Below are 17,915 nucleotides of genomic sequence, written 5' to 3'. Positions count from 1 at the left end.
TGCTCGTCCATATTTTTTCTTGACAAACCATATCAGCCATACGCACTGTATTGCTCATCTGAGATGCTAAGGATGAGATACTTGAACAAGGTTATTGAGGACTGGCAACTTGTTCCTATAGTATGGGAACTTGAAATTATTTAATCCAAATATACTCCCTCCGGTCTAAATTATACGGAGTAGGTCGTTTTACCTTTTTTAGATTCATAGACTTTGTTATGCACTTAGATATACCCTATGTCTAGATGCATAATAATATTTATACATCTATAAAAGCTAAAACGACTTATAATTTTATAATTTGGAACGGAGGGAGTACGTTTTAAGTAAATTCCATAATTGTCTTGTACAAATAATCCTCGAGCAAGAGACACTAAAAATATCTTTTTCTGAAAAGATGAGACACTGACAATTAACCATTAGGAATTCAAGTTGGTCTAACCTGTAGTTTTAACTAGTCATACAGCTCAGTCGCACCACTTAGTTTTTCGTATCTCAGGTTCTATACACATATCTAATTGGACAATATTTACCCATTTGTGAAAAGATGAAAAAAAGAAAAAAAAAGTGAATAGTAAAATTGGGGGAGAAAAAAAAGGAAAAGCTATCCGTTGCCCGAATGTTTCAGGCGGAGCCATCACTCGATTTTGGCACCGTCCGTTTGGTTGATTTGGCCATTATCGTCCATCTGATCTGCTCGCTGCTTCGCCCGGTTTATTTGTTTTTTTTGGCTTGCTGACATTATGGTCCCTTCCATTCCACCGCTCTTCCTGTCTCGTTTGTCCTGCTGGTGCGCTCACCGAAGGTCTCGAGGTGAGGCGATTCGGTCCTTCCCCGTTCGATTCATCTATTCCCCTGCGTATTTGTTGCGTGATTTTTTAGATGAACTGCTGATTTGCTCCTGATTTGCTGGATTTGTGTTCTTCAGAAATTTTAATTCCTTTAAATATGTTTGAAGCAGACATTTCTTCAACAATCATTTTTCATTTGACAAAGATGCAGCAACAGCATTGATTTTTCTTATGCAGTTTCTAATATATGTGATCATCATACTAGTTCTGTATTGTTTTGGTATTTAATTATCTCTACCGTCTGATGAGAATCTGAAGGTTTTGAAATTCAAGTGACAGGGTTATTGCCGGCACTCAAATTTTTTGTGATGGTTTTGAAAATTCAAGTGACAAGGTTCTTGCCGGTACTTAAATTTTTAGTGAGTTAAAACCAAGTGATTCACCAAACCAAATTGCCCAAGTGATTACACCGAGTAACAGGTAGACAGTAAAAAAAATAAACCAAAACCTGGAAGAATCGAGCCCACGCCAACCAACGGGCCACAGCGCAGAGCGCACGCGCCGGTCACCTTTCCCCTCGCCTTTCTATAAATCCACGTGAGGCCCCTACGCATCGCTCTCCAAATCACCCGACGCCCAACAACACCACCACCCTTCGAGTCATCACCGCCACCACGGCACGCCACCACACCACTCCAAACTTCCAGTCTCCCACCGGCTTCCCCCACCTCCTCGGCGGCGCCTCGCGGGCGGAGAGAACCCCGCTCCCTCCCCTAGGGTTCCCGGAACCCTAGCCCCTACCCGTACGCGCGCGCGAGGGCCCCGGCGGCACGAGGAGGCGGCGGCGGCGGCGGAGAGGGGAGGGGGCACAAGGCGCGGAAGGCGCAGGCCTGTGCTGCATGTCAGATCGTGGGAGCCGGCGAGGCGGAGGCGGAGGCGGAGACTACGGACACGGTCAGCTCGCGAACCCGCTCCAATGGCCGCAGCTAAGGAAAAGGCGCCGGCATCATGCTGCCGCGCCGCGCCCGCGCGTGTCGCCGGTGGCGCCCCCGCCGCCCCCGTGCGGGCGATCGCCGCGCCCCCTGCCGGGAAGGTCGTCGCCGTCGCCTCGGGGGGCGGTGAGCGCGTGGCCGCCGCTGGCGCAGGAAGCGCCGTGATCGAGGAGATCGCCGCGGTCCAGCCCACCACCGCGAAGGCCTCCTCCAAAGGTATACCGCGATCGCCACCTCTGCTCGTCTCTCTGTCTCGATCGACTCGGATCATAGGCTGATTGGGTCATGAAAAATGTTACGGAAGCGCCCCGCCGTACATGGATCTTAAATTAGTTGAGGCATGCGATGGTGGTGTTTCTGTCCATCACGATTTCTCGCGAGCTCTAGTTTGAGTACGGGAAACGCAATCTACTGGTGGTGGTTGCGCAGAGTGCACCATTTCGGGAGCATGCAAGCAGAGGATGCGGACTGTTCGTAGGATCGGACGCTTCTCTTGTGGGATCAGATACGTGGATGATATTTGCACCAACCCCAGTTCTCGTCTGCATGCGAGCGGATTGTGTAGATTGACGACGAGTTTAGGTCCTTAATTAGAAATCTCAAATGTGGCGTGAAAATTAGATATTGTAGAGCAAACCTCTGCCTTATCTGGCTATTGACGATTAGAACACGGGGGACTGATGTGATAGGGCTGCCATACTAGTGGGACTTAGCTGTCACAAATCTCAAAGTAATCCGGTTATGTAGTAGCTTACTGTTCAGACTTTTTGTGCTCCATCACAGTTTTGGTGCTCCAACTTTTTGTTTGATCACTAGTTGTAGTGATCAAGTTGCTTTTACTTCTTTACTTCGTCTTTGATGATGAAGTTTGCGCCTTTCCGGTACGAAAGTGAGAAAAATGTCCCGATCTGGTGATGATGTCAGCTGCTGTTTGTTTTCTTTCAACTTTTTTGAGTAGTCATGGGTCAACAGAGTTTTTGGCATCTACCCTTTTTTCCTGGATGCCCTCTTGGCATAAGCTGCTGATGCATGCTGCTTCATCCAGTCCACATGGTAAGCAGTGTGGGCACATCTTGTAGTAGTAGTGTTTCTGGGGATTCTGAATTGGTGAGGTGCACGCAAGGATATCACTTAATCGTTGTCTAATAGCATGCCCATGCTGCTACCTTTTAAGGTTCACAGGATGCTCGAAGTGATGTAGACTTCATTGTTGTTCTTTTTATCTGTAAAATGGGAAAATGACATCCGTCAACCTGAACTTTCGTGTCAACCAAAAATATAATTAAAGATTTGAGGGATCCTTCTTGATAGCGTATCTCTTATGTTTAACAAATTGCTGAACAGAAAGTCCTTTTGTTGGAACTGTGTAATACTGAAATAGTACTTTTTAAAATGATGTTAGCAGGGATTTTCTGTAAATAAATCATTTGGCATTTAACTCATCATATTTATTCCTGCTGACCAATTATGCAGAGGTGCTGAAGCATGAACGGTTGAAACACGATGTGCCTTATTTAATGAGCTCATAACGTTGGTGATTCTGTCATCATTACAATTAGAACAAATGAAGAACATCCATCTGTCTTGTGGCATATATCCTTAGAATTTTCTCTATCTATTTAGAAATTGTTTTAACCGGTAGCTAGATGTCTAAATCCAGGACATGGGGCACTGGTTGACTACACAATATTTTAAGCTTGCATTTATACTGTAGGGTTCATGCCAGTAGAGTTTCTTATCTTTTGCCTAAGAGAGAGGTCAACATTCATTTATCTATTTCATTGTTGATTCTTCTGACCCCCCTGATAAGCACAAGAGAGCATAGAGCTCCTGAGCTGCCAAATTATCTATTTCGAGAGCTTGACCTATACTATAATTTGCCCTTATCTTATTCCTGGTTTTGTAATTAGTGATTGGTCCATGTACATTTTAAGATATCATTGTAAGGGTGTTTTGTGCAAGCAGTTCAACATGCATCTACTGCCCCATACCAGTTTATTGCTCATCACGACAATATGACATTCCAGTATGACATAGTAATCTGACAGCGTATAACTTTGATGGCTACATGCCATTTGAAATGTGTACCATGTCTTAACTGAAATAATGTTTTGCTGGACACAAATATGCAGGGATACCAATAATGACAAGAGCCCAGAGGTGCCACCCTTTAGACCCATTATCTGCTGCTGAAATTGCAGTTGCTGTAGTAACTGTAAGAGCTGCTGGAAGATCTCCTGAGGTATGCCAATAGAAGAAACATAAACTTTTCCGTACAATCTTGAAAAATATGAATTTGAAAAGCAAAGTTCTATGATTGTAGGAAAGAGATAGCATGCGCTTTGTTGAAGCTGTGTTGTTGGAGCCGAATAAGAATGTTGTGGCGTTAGCTGATGCTTACTTCTTCCCACCTTTCCAACCATCACTGCTCCCGAGAACCAAAGGTTCTGCTGTTATTCCAAGCAGGTTGCCTCCTAGGAGGGCCAGACTTGTTGTGTACAACAAACAATCAAATGAGACTAGCATTTGGATAGTAGAACTGTCTGAAGTGCATGCAGCTACCAGGGGTGGACATCACAGAGGCAAGGTGATATCAGCTGAAGTTGTTCCCGATGTTCAACCTGCAATGGTATGTCTACTAAGTTCGTTTAGACTTCTGCATGCCTTTTTGCCAATCACTTGGTTCATGTAATAGTATGTTGTGACCAGTTACTATTTCACTATGGTACCTGTTCGTTATTTTTCAAACATTCATGTTAACCCAGCTGGCTGAAAAGTTATTCTTTTGAAGTTTCTTTTGGACCTTTACCTTATTCAGTATTTGGTTTGAAATTTATATTTCACAGGATGCTATGGAGTATGCTGAATGTGAGGCTACTGTCAAAAGTTACCCACCATTTATTGAAGCTATGAAGAGAAGAGGTGTGGACGACATGGATCTTGTTATGGTAGATGCCTGGTAAGCTATCCGTAAGGAATTTATTGTGTACATTTTTTCATACAGTGCAAAGTTTCAGCTTATGTTATCATACTGAGAATCGGAAAATTAACTTCTATCTATTAAATTGCCAGGTGTGCTGGCTACTATGGCGAAGCTGATGCTCCCAGTCGCAGACTTGGCAAGCCTCTAATATTTTGCAGGACTGAGAGTGATAGCCCCATGGAGAATGGTTATGCTCGTCCCGTGGAAGGAATTCATGTCGTTGTTGATATGCAGAATAATACTGTGATAGAGTTTGAAGATAGGAAGTTGGTTCCTCTCCCCCCACCAGATCATTTGAGGAACTACACTCCTGGCGAAACAAGAGGTGGTGTTGACCGAAGTGATGTAAAACCACTTATTATCAATCAGCCTGAGGGTCCAAGTTTCCGCATCAATGGCTATTTTGTGGAATGGCAGAAGGTAAGTGTTTGCGATCTTTAGTCTAAATTGCTAGTATTAACAATAGCCTTTGAAGTTAATTACGCTTGATGGTGCTGCCCAGTGGAACTTCCGTATTGGGTTCACCCCCAAAGAGGGTTTGGTTATCTACTCGGTTGCGTACGTTGATGGTAACCGTGGACGTCGACCTATAGCTCATAGGCTGAGCTTTGTTGAGATGGTTGTTCCTTATGGAGATCCAAGTGAACCACATTATCGCAAGAATGCATTTGATGCTGGAGAAGATGGACTTGGCAAAAATGCTCATTCTCTTAAGAAGGTCCTTTGCCTTTTCTTGATCAGCATACTCTTTGACTTATTAATGTCATTTTGACCATACTCTTTAACCTTTCCGTGCAGGGATGTGATTGCTTGGGCTACATAAAATATTTTGATGCGCATTTCACAAACTTCACTGGTGCTGTTGAGACAATTGAGAACTGTGTCTGTTTGCATGAGGAGGACCATGGAATCCTCTGGAAACACCAAGACTGGAGAACTGGTTTAGCAGAAGTAAGGCGATCAAGGAGGCTCACTGTCTCATTTATATGTACAGTTGCAAACTATGAGTATGGTTTTTATTGGCACTTCTATCAGGTAACTATATAATTGAATTCGCTTGTAATGTCAGAATAAGTAGCATTTAACCAACAGGATTCGATATCCGTTAGTCCGTTACTTATATAATTTTGCTCAGTTATGCATTAAAGAGTTAAATTTTGGTAAATAATAAGATGTCTACTGATGGTTTAGTGAATATAGCTATGAATTTGATTCCTTCAAAGTCTTCTGAAGCTGCAAACTTTTGCTGACATACCTTACTTGTGCGTTGTAATTATATGTTAATCCTCTTGGTTGCAGGATGGAAAAATAGAAGCAGAAGTAAAGCTTACTGGAATTCTCAGCTTAGGAGCCCTGATGCCCGGGGAATCAAGGAAATATGGCACAACTATTGCCCCTGGTCTGTATGCACCAGTTCATCAGCATTTCTTTGTTGCCCGTATGGACATGGCTGTCGATTGCAAACCTAATGAGGCTCATAATCAGGTGGGTTGCCATCTGTGCCTTTGCATATTCTCTTTTCTCCCTATCAAATCGGCCACAAAAACTAGTTTTGCAATCTGAATGAGACCACATAAAATTCAATTATATCTTTACATTAGATAAAAAAAATTGCAATGGCCTTGTAGCTGCTAATTTTACGAAACTGATTAAATGAAAGTTTCTTCAGTCTGCACAAAAGGTGTATGTTCAACTTGTGATTTTAAATTCCATGGCAGTTTATGCTTCTTAGTTCTTAACGTGCAAAACCACCTTGCATTGTCTGATTTCCTTATGTGCCCTTATCGAATGCAGTATCTATGTATGTCCATTGTATCAAAAGTCCTTGTGATTGATAATTTCTCCTTCCACAGGTGGTCGAGGTTAATGTCAAAGTGGAAAGTGCAGGCACGCATAATGTGCACAACAATGCTTTCTATGCTGAAGAGGAGTTGCTGAAGTCTGAGTTGCAAGCAATGCGTGATTGTGACCCTTCATCTGCGCGCCACTGGATTGTAAGAGCTCTATTTGCTTCTGGTTATAAACTTATGTTATTCCTACCGCCAGGTTGGATACCAGAAAATTGCACATCCGGTATCCAGTCATTATATTCATGCTATTCAATATCAGATGGAAAGTATTGGCCGCTCTCTCTTGTGATAATGGATTCAATTTGCTTCGTCTTGCATTTTTATTTAGTATTTGTACCATTATTAACCATCAAGCCAATGCCAGTATAAGCTATCTTTAGTAATTGCAGAAATTTTTAATCTTCCATCAAGTAAATGCCAGTATGGAATCACTTCAATGACTGAAGATGACATCACAATTCCCAAATATAGCCTAAATCACATATCCGATCGCATTGTTCTTGTGCTATCACACTGTTAATTTTGTTTGATAATGTTTGCATTCTTATTAGGTAAGGAACACACGAACTGTAAATCGTACTGGGCAGCCAACTGGTTACAGGCTGGTGCCTGGTTCAAATTGCTTGCCGTTGGCTTTACCCGAGGCTAAATTTCTGAGGAGAGCTGGGTTCTTGAAGCACAATCTCTGGGTCACCCAATACAAGAGTGATGAGATGTTCCCTGGAGGGGAGTTTCCCAACCAGAATCCTCGAATTCATGAGGGTTTGCCTACATGGGTCAAGAAGGATAGGCCCCTGGAAGAAACCGACATTGTTCTCTGGTACTTTCTTAATCACAGACCATTTTCTTGAAGGCAATTTATGGTACTCTGAAATTGGAACTGTTTGTTCAGCTTACAGATTGCAAAATCTCATAAACTGTGTTCTGCATCTGCAGGTACGTGTTCGGGCTCACCCATATCCCAAGGCTGGAAGACTGGCCAGTCATGCCAGTGGAGCACATCGGCTTCATGCTCATGGTAACAGCTTTCGAGCCTTTCAGCATTTCTGCCATATGCAGTGGAACTAATTAACGGATCCCTTTGTTGCTTCTTCACATAAAGACGTTAGCCTAGCTTTCCGTAGTTTCTTATGATGCTTGTGCCCTGCAGCCACATGGATTCTTCAACTGCTCGCCTGCGGTCGACGTGCCTCCCAGCTCCACCGATGCCGACGTCAAGGAAGCCGAGTCGCCCAAGGACATCCAGACCGGTGGCCTCAATTCGAAGCTGTGAGCTTCGCTGTTCCTCGAAGTGGCAACCGGCGTGGTGCTGCCTCGTCTACTATTTAATTGTGTTGCTCCAATAAAAGGAATAACTGTTTCCGCTGCCATGTGACTTGTTTGGTTCTGCAATATCGTTTTGTTTGGTTCTCTGTAATAATCGTGTTGCTATGCATGGTTCTCTGTAATATCGTTTCGCCGATCAAGCAGGCTTCCTACATGGCCTGTAAGATTCCGAACAAGGAGAAGTATGAATTTACAGAGAATATATCTTCTCAAATTGTGTTTTGCTCGAAAGGGCAACTTCTTAGATGCAGTTCCAGGTTGCGCTACGCATGCTTCTACAGAACCACGAGGATGACAACGGAGTTGGCCAGACCCCGTCGTCCACCGGCCACTCGCGTGCAACAGGTGAGGCCGCCATAGAAGGGAGCGTCGGGGAGATCGCGGATCGGAGCGTCGGCGAGCGGAAGGCTGCCACCACCCCGAGCTCGACGACCGGCAATACTTCGATTCCGATTGGAAGAGACCCGAGGAGGCTATTTTCGTTGGAATTCAGTTGCTGCCGGTGATTCTAACCGAGCTCAGGGAGGCCAATTTTGTTGGTAGCCGCACAATATTGGAAGGGCTGCCGCCATGGGGAGCTCGACACATCAGGATGAGCCCCCGATTCGAGGGGCGCAGCTCTTGATTGGAGGGGCCGCACATCAATTCTGAAGAGGGAGAAGGGCAGGCAGCCATGAGCCATGGTAGATGACCTGAACGTTGGGCTTCAGGATTTTTTTTTATTTGCCAATGGGCCCTACGCTCAGTTGCGAACATTGTGGCAAAACAAATAACTAAAGCCTGCCTGACACGTATGGACTACTTAGTTCAAATACATTAAAATATCCTATCATGGTTCAAATAAGATAAGAATGTACGTAACAAAATTTAGCTATCACATATACGTCATTAATAACCTAAGTTCTAGACTGACACAAAGAAATTAACGTCGCGCCTGCCACCAGTTCCATCCTTTGTTGATAGACGGAAGGGTCATCGCTTTCAGCAGGGAGGATCCTCAACTACTGAGGCAGCGGCGGCAGTTCGTAGTTCTCCAGCTGCGAGGGTCCCGCCGCCGCCTCGACATTCTGCGAGCTGCCGGCGAACGCTGCTGGTCCGGGGGCGCTTGACGAGAATGACGCCCGCCGCCACCGCTGTCGCTGCAGCCGGCGCCGGCACCTCGTCCTCCTCCTCCTCGTCAGAGTTCGCCCGATAACACCCCTTTTCCCCGATGCAACCTGGGGCTGGGCGTCGGTAAGCTTGACAAGCTCGTCAAGCTCACGGAAAGGCTGATACCTCGTCTTGTGTTGCTGACCAGAATCAACGACCTGCTTGTACTTTTCCATCATCTTATTGAATTGGCGCATGCAGTCCTCGGCAGTGAATCCCGTCGACCCTTCCATGTCCATTTTGCTGCAGATACAGGCAAATGAGGATATCAACGCGAATCATTCATCAAATTTTCAACAAATTTGGGCCGCTAACTTCATGCCACTGGGGCATGGCCTCAGCCTCGCTTTTCCCCAAAAAATTAGGTATCATCTCTTTCTTGATTTTGACGAGGTTCAGGTTGTCGACGACTCTCCACTTCCACTTGGGGTTAGGGCGACCACCATGGCTCGAAGAACCACCCTCCGCCATTTCTGATTCCCCTGAAAATCACCAGAAATGAATTCCCGAATTAATGTCTAAACACAAGGATTTCACAAATCAAAGACAAAGGATTCTGGGACAAGTAAACACGATTTTTAATCGTCTCAATAAATTCTTACCCTGCACGCTATCTAGCTTTTTGGCCGCAGTGGAAAAATCTGGTCTCCCCCCTTACACATCGCAGTCGAATAAATGCACAGTTTGAATTGAGCTAACAGTTTCAGCTATGCCCATATACATATATGTTTGTTTTGGTATGATAAGAGGGGGGGAAAAGAAAAAGGAAGCATGCCTTATTGCCTACTGGGCTGCGAGCCAAGCTCCGGGCTGTCCGTGAAGTTTGTCCCTTTCACCTTCCCTGCACGCACACAGTAGACAGGGTTGAGAATCTGAAAGCGAGAGCGAGATGAGGAAAAGGTAAACAGATACCAAGAAGCAGAAAAGAAGAGAGATCATGAACAGTTTTATCTTCAGATCTAATGCTCATAACTTCATAAGCAAACAACAAACGACAAAAGAAGAGCATGCGATATGAGGAAGAGACAGCAGACTTTTCGAGAGGAACGAACGGCGCAGAGAAATCATCATGCGCGGTGCTCCCATAATCCTTGATTACTCGCCTGCTTGCCCTAGGAAAAAGCAGCTGCAAAAACGAATATGGAACGCAAACACAAGAGAAGCCCGAAATCCCATGAAGGCACGATCGCGCAGAAAGATCAAGAGCCCGCACGAAGACGATGGACACAAGAACAAAATTTCAAGACCACCAAGTAAACTATAAACCAATATGCATGCTTGAAGTAGGCACCGTGCATGACTGCAAACCCACCAACAGTATTTTTAACAAACAGAATGAATCCAGGCAGCAACAAATTATCCGCTCCATGACCAACCAATTAAAAAGAGTAGCTAACTAACACGCCTTGTGAAAGTAGGTAGTAGGGCACCGAGGACGGGGGGTTTTGGGGGGTGATCATCAACTGATTATTATCACGTACGATGAACGGAAAAAGACCAAGAGAGGAGCGAGCTAGGGAGGAGAGAAAAATCTCACCTGTGGCAGGCGAGTGGGACATGGAGAGGGAGGGTTTCGTCTCGTCTCGTCTCGTCTCGTCCGTCCACCGGTTCATGCAGGCGGTCAAGCGGCGACACCCAACGCACGTCCCGGTCGGTTCCTTCGTGCACTCCCTTCAAGTTTTGGCCTAGTCTCTCACCTGCCTAATCAGGAAGGCAGCGAGCGTCCAGTGTAGTACATTCCCCCTCTACTCCCCCGTTTACCTTCTTTTGGCTGATCACTTGATGGCAAGATTCCATCAAATTAGCTTTTTCCCCCCTCATCCCAAAAGAACTCATTGCCGGTAAAGTGGTAAATGGTAACTTCAACTAGTGGAGCCAAAACACCCCTCACACAAAAGAGCCAAAAATGACACCACAAATGCTAATGTCTCGTTGATCTAAAAGCCCTTTTGTATCGCTCGCACTGTTCTTTAGCTCGCTCAGCCACTTGCTGCGTTGTTGAGTGAACGTTGTCAAAAATCCTTGGATTGTGCTCTTTCCACAAGCTCCACGTGCCATAGATGGTCATACCATTGAAGGAGCACCGACGATCTTTGGGAACTAAATTGGTTCCATACCATAGATGGCCATAGATGGTTGTTGCCTCCCACCAATATGAAATGCTACTGAAGTTCGATGGATGCGCTTGTTGGCGGTGTAAATTTTTCCCAAGTCAACACTTGGTTCCATAGTGCTTGGACAAAAGGGCATAACGGAGGCAAGTGCTGTCCAGTCGTGGCTGACTAAGTTTAGATTGTGAACCTTTAGTTTGAGGCTACAAGCCATGTTGGTGTGTTAGACCTGCCCTGAGTTGCTACAAATATAGGAAAACATCTGCACCAGTTTCGTATTCATGTCATTTGCTCTGAGTCTTTGTGATGCTGGCACTGTCGCCCTTAGTACAGGAGAGAAGCACACTGAGCATAATGGCTACCAAAGGCAGAATTAATTTTCAAAATTACGGAAAACTTGGTCAATTTATACCTCCTACTCCATCATGGATGGGCAATGTACGTATATCCATGCGCTTCTGAGAGGAAAGGAATCACTAGTTTGCAGTAGAGTATGACTGGGTGATTAGCTAGTGATAAGCACCTACTCGTATTACTAGCAAGCACCGACCAATGGGCCCGCTGAGACACGTGGCTCCACGCCTCCACCAACCCGCCAGCTGCCACCATCGCTCTCGCTTACCACTCGCTGTGTGTCACTGTCACCCACAGTCTCACGATCTCCATCGCGTTCGTGTCGCTTCTTACCAAAAGACCTCGTCGGCTTGATCCGTTTGTTTCCGGCGCCGGCGCCGGCGACCATGGCCGGCCAAGTGGTGGGGACCCGTATCTCGAGGAATTAATTAGCCGGGCGCTATCCACCGTCCACCGCCCTCTGACCTCCCCGGCCGTGTCCGTCGAGGCGTCGACGGCCGCCTGTGCATCCTCGTCGACTCCGACGAGCATCCGGACCCGCATCTCGACACGCTCTCCAACATCCACCGTACCCTCCCTCCCCGGCCGTCTCCGCCGACTCGGTGTCGCCTCTGCATCCTCTTCGACTCCGGCTGCGGCGGCGGCGCGCCGGCTTGAGGCGGCGTCGACCGAGTCAGCGGTCTTCCCGACGCGCTCCTCCGCGACATCGCCTTGCGCGTCCCCGTCAAGGACGCCGCGCGCCCGCGCGCAACGCTGGCGCCCCGTCTGGCTCTCCCCCTGCTCGTCCTCTACGACGCCCACCTCCCCCCGGTCGCCGACTCGGACGCCATCGCCGCTGCTGTCTCCCACCGGTCACCGTCACACATCCTCGCCGCGCACGACGTGCCGTTCCGTTCCGTCTACCTCACCTGATCAGCAACATGGACGGGGAACGATCGAGCCCGGGTCGCGCGCTGGCCTCCTGGCCATCAAGGGCGTCGAGGAACTCCTCGTCATCAACCGTCCACCGCTTCAGATCGACGGGAACCTCTGCCAGTCACGTTCTTCGGCATGGCCACGCTGATGCGCCTCTACCTCTGCTTCTTGAGGTTCAAGCTGTCAAGATCCTGGCCTTGGAATTTCATTTATGTGAGTCCGCAATTTCTCTGGAGTCGTTCAGCGCCCCGTTTATTAGTACACACATGCATATATGTTCATGTGGGCTAAAATATACTCCCTCCGTTTCAAATTGTAGTTTGTTTTGGCTTTTCTAGATTCATAGATGTTTATATACATCTAGATATACACTGTATATATATAGGTGCATACAAACGTTTATGCACTTAGAAAAGCCAAAACGACCTAACGGAGGGAGTTCCCTAACTACCTAATATGCATGTGCATGTGTATGTGTGTGCGCATATATATATATACATACATACATACATACATACATACATACATACATACATATATATATATATATATATATATGTATATATATAGACACACACAAGCTAATTTGTTTCTTCACGCTGTTCGCCCGACAATGCAACACAATTCGTGTACATTATCTAATCATGCTGTTAATATTCGGGTTGTGTTTAGTTTGGGAGTCGAACTGGGTTGGAACGGGTTTGACCCTATCGATCCGCGTTTGGTTGAAAATGCATTTGGGTTGGGTTGGACCCAGGAGGGAATATACTGTGGAGATACGGGTTCATTGTGTCCGCTCAAAATGACGGGACGCACTCGACCCACTTCCATCCTGTCCATCTCCGTCTCAAGTCCGTCCGTAGGACGTACGGAGACCGCCGGCGCAGGGGAGGGCTGCCGGCGCAACGGAGGCTGCCGGCGCAGGGGAGGGCTGCCGGTGCAACGGAGGCCGCCGGCGCTGGGCCGAGCGGAGGCGGCAGAGCAGGGACCCGCGGAGGGCGCCAGTGGCGCTGGACCGAGAGGAGGTGGTGGAGCAGGGGCCCGACCGGGTGAAGGTGGCAGGGCAGGGGTTGGCGGTGGCCGGTGGTGAGGGCTGAGCGGAGGTGGAGGCACAGGGGCGGGTGTTGGCCGGCGGCGGCTCGGTGGAGCTCGAGGGAAAAAGTGAAATAAAAGGGTGAATGACATGTGGGGCCCGCTGGTAGCTGTTGCTAACACCGTTAAAATGATATCCATTCCATCCCTCTTAAACCCTTCAACCAAACAAAAAACTGGATCTGACCCAACCTCCCAACCAAACATGAGATGGGTTGAACCCAACCTCAAAAAGTGGGATGGAGCCGATCCATTCCACTTGATCCTAAAACTGAACACATGCTTAGTTAAAAATGAATTAATTTGTTTGTCTAGATATCTAGTAAAACGTATGTCCAACTAGAAAAGTTAAGCCAAAATAAATAGTATCAAGATGGCAAGAGACGCGATGGGGCACAGTCAAACATGTCAACGTTACAATATGTAAAAAGGCAGCACGTCAAACATCCGCAATCATCGGTTAATAGTAGCCTTCGATTTCTGGAATATATAGGGCTGCCGCGTCGGCTCTAGAATCATCTCGTTGCATGCCGATTGTGGGATATCCATGGAAGATCACCTTATTCTCAAGTCACTTGACACAGGGAATACAAGATAATGTGCTAATCATTTGTACACGAGATCTAAGATCGAGTCAGGTATTGTCCTAAGGACCCAAGATCAACCTGCTAAAAGTCAATCCGGATCCATTCAGATATTTTTCTTTGTTTCTTATTCTCTCTACCATTGGACGAAGGGAGTATGTGTGATTACTCTCGCCACTGATGCGTTTCAGCGTGGACGTTGGCCTGACTTAAGGTGTCCTCCACCGTTACATCACATCACACGAGGTGCATGAGGCTCTTAAAACTTGAATTTTCCTGTGTGTGCAAATACCGACAGGGAAATTCAAAATCCCGACAGGAAAATTCGAAAACGTTTTCCCTATCGATTAACAGGTTAACCGACAGGGAATAACTGACAAGGATACAGCGACAGGGAAATGAGAAATTGCCTGTCAGTTTTCCGTTTCCCTGTCGATTAGTTATTTTCTGTCGGTTAACAGCCGCCAGGAAAATTCGGCGTCTTCATGTCTGTACATTATTTCACTGGCGTCGGTAACCCACAGGGAAATTTCATTTCCAGTAGTATGATCTTGTCAAGCAGCAACCAAGCCGTTCGACCACTCTCCATACTAATCAAGCTGCAAATGACGAACCACAATGTGACATCCAACAACAAATGACACATAGGATTCCAAATCTAGGTGGCAAACTGGCAATTGACTAGAACTGCTAACTAGGATACATGTTAATTTACTAAAAGCACTACGCATTTTGTCTGAGTGATTTACTGGTGGGTCTGCACATACTTGTAGATTGGCCTTAAGTCACACGATCGATGATGGTCACCGGGATAAACCAGCTGATGCTGCCGCAACACCACCATTGATGCTCAGGTCCATGACAAGCCTCCTCTAGAATGGTAGCTTGGCTCGTACCCTTGCTTGCCACATATATGGAGGCACATCTAGTAATTTTGAGCTGCTACGTGGGAGGGACAAGCAAGAGGAAAACTAAGACATCACACTCATTTGAATGAGATGTTGCGCAATGTTGAGGAGAACTATAGTGAAATGGAATTCTAGATTCTTGGGATTGAAATACGGCAAGAAAACCTTTGTGCCTGCTGATATGTAAGAAGAATTATTAAAATCATCAAAACAAGAATTTTGTAGACTAAAGCAAAGAACTATTTCCGTGTAGAATTTTCCGGATTGAAAGGACAATAAGTATGTAAAACCTTCCTATGAGTTGATCTTAAAGAAAATCATGATTGCACTTACAGACTAAAAGATCAAAGAAAACCTTCATAGCTATTGATGGGTAAGAACAAACGTATGCTTGAACTTCAAGTGTGAAGAAAATCATGAGAGATTCAAGTATGATCTTAACAAGATGAGTATTCCGTCAACAAGATCTAGGAGGCCACACCATTTTGGCTCCACATGTTGAACTTTTATGATTGATGTTTAGGTGTAGATGACTATTTGAATTGGTGAGGTTTTATGGTTGAACTTACATTGATGTTTTATGTGTGGATGGACTTCTTGATGAATGTGCTACTTGTGAGGCCTATGAATTGAATCACATATGAGATTTGATAAAAAATTTAATCAAATTTAATATGGTGGGCAGTTATTACTGTCATTTTTTTATTCAATTGATGGTACAAAATGGAATTGGAACTATCAGTTGTGGTATATATCCATTTTCACCATTGGTTTTGGAGGGGATGTTACTCAATGTGTGACGGGTCCATAGACTCGAGGTCCCTAACAGGACTACTTTCCCGCGACGCTTAGCCCAATAAAGGGGATAACAACAAATGTATACCTGGGCCGGCCTAGCTACGCCCAGCCAAGCCGAGACCACGATCCGGCCGCCGACCGGCTACTCCGACCAGGAGGCCTGGTCGACACCCCGACTAGAGGGAGCCAGCCGGGGGTGGGGCCACAATCCGAACCCGATTGAGTGCTCCCGACCGAGCACTCCCGACTGAGTGCTCCCGACCTAATCCCCCGACTGGGGACTTGCCGTACCACTTGCACTGATCTCCTTGACCGGGGATGCCCACCCGGAGTGGGCCCAGGGAGCAGGTGGGGCGGATAACGAGGCGGTGCCCGGGTCAGCTGACCGTACACGGAGTCGTACCACGCCACGCCCTGCGCACGTCTGCATAGTGGCGCCGTAAACCTATCCGCTATGGCGTAATGGCCTGACGAGAAGAACTGGGATCGAGAACGGAAGCCATACCGTGTCCACCAACATGGGATTCGACAAGACTAGGCAGCATCCGTACACTCACTCTTTATCCTCCCCCGACCTGTAAGGACCGTCCCCTTGTACTGTAAAATGGATCGGACCCCCCCCCCCCCCCCCCCCCCCCCCCCCCGCTTCTAGACGGACACAAGAGACGTGCTCTTAGACATTCGCACACACATACACTTAGCGCCTGTCTGAGCTCCTATCACTCTCTTCCACAGAGACGAGAACAAGGTCAGGATTCAGGCACCCCCTCTCATACTCCTCTTATTTGTACCCCTACTACAAACTTTGAGCATCTGGGCTCAGGAATAAAGTCGACCGACCTTGACTGGACGTAGGGCACGTTGCCCGAACCAGTATACATCCTGTGTTATTGTGTGCTAGGCCATATCTGATCTAACACACGGCAAAACTACAAATATTCACTTGTCGTCCAGATTTCGCACTGACAATGTGATTTCTACCTACACTCGGCTACCATGAGTTCCATAACCGAAGGTAAAATCCCTCTAAAAGTATATCTTTTTGTAGTAGTGCAAGTAGTCGGGATCGATTTGTATTTAATCTTTAAATATTGAAAGAATTGAAATGAACATATATATAGCCTCCATATCAAAAGTTTGTGTTCAAAGAGCTAGGAGAGGCAACCGTGTTAGTTGAAACGAACATATCACCAACATAGCAAATTTGGAGGGCTAGACAAGGTAGAAGTTTAATTTACTACATGAAAAGTGCACAAGTTTGGGGATTTATGAGACAACCATATAGGTTTAGGAGGCTACTGGGAAATTTTGTTAAGATAGGGATAAAATACTAAATGAGTTGTATCCATGTTGCTTGTACATTGATTTCAAGACTTCGTGACATTTATTTTTTGGTTTTGTGATTCAGTTTTTTATATAAATGTTCTTGATTGGTTCGAAGATTTCTAAGGACTTATTGTTTCCTTTATGATTGGATAGATTTCTAAGGACTTATTGTTTCCTTTATGATTGGATTTTTTGGTACCGTACTATCTCTCCAAGGATTCTCCAACATTAATTTGCAATGAGACTTAACTTCTCATATGCTATAAATAGAAGTGTGTAGTGCAAGCATGGTATACAAAATGATCAGTTTTATTCACCATTTGTAGGCTAACAAAGAGGGAACACTTATCTAGTAACACCAACAACATACTAGTATATGATGGCCAAAATCCTTCGAGTCTTGGTCCTTGCTTTAGTTTTTACCTTATTTGCAGCACATCATGCTTGGGGTGAGGATGACTGCCATATGGAGAAAACAAAGGTTTTGGAAACATGCAAGAAGACCATCAGAATTGGCATTGACTATGAACCTCCATCCCTCGAGTGTTGTCTTGTTGTGCAAACATCTGATATGGTTTGTATTTGTCACATCCTTAGCATTCCTGATCAAGACCATGCAAGTGTCTTCAAACTTGTTAAACTTGCAGCAGATGTGGGAAGCCCGTACCACCTCAAAGCAAATGTGGAAGTGAGTACCCAATACTATTTATCTTACTTTTTAGAAAAGAATATTTTA

At 46.0% G+C, this 17,915-nt stretch overlaps 1 protein-coding gene across 1 annotated transcript; it reads left to right on the top strand.

Annotated features, from left to right (window-relative positions):
* Window positions 1–1,406: 1,406 nt before the first annotated feature.
* On the top strand, window positions 1,407–8,156 carry LOC117863991 (amine oxidase [copper-containing] zeta, peroxisomal). The gene is made up of 12 exons (XM_034747950.2): window positions 1,407–1,999; window positions 3,916–4,025; window positions 4,107–4,412; window positions 4,630–4,742; window positions 4,856–5,186; window positions 5,269–5,484; window positions 5,565–5,801; window positions 6,066–6,251; window positions 6,620–6,760; window positions 7,168–7,436; window positions 7,553–7,634; window positions 7,767–8,156. Exons 1-12 carry the CDS (start codon window positions 1,768–1,770, stop codon window positions 7,887–7,889), a joined length of 2,346 nt encoding a protein of 781 aa, XP_034603841.1. The 5' UTR covers window positions 1,407–1,767; the 3' UTR covers window positions 7,890–8,156.
* The last annotated feature ends 9,759 nt before the right edge of the window (window positions 8,157–17,915 follow it).

Source organism: Setaria viridis, chromosome 7, assembly GCF_005286985.2.
Source record: "Setaria viridis chromosome 7, Setaria_viridis_v4.0, whole genome shotgun sequence".
Taxonomy (NCBI): Eukaryota; Viridiplantae; Streptophyta; class Magnoliopsida; order Poales; family Poaceae; genus Setaria; species Setaria viridis.
The sequence above is the reverse complement of the archived record's forward strand: the minus strand, read 5'-3'. Positions and strand labels throughout refer to the sequence as shown.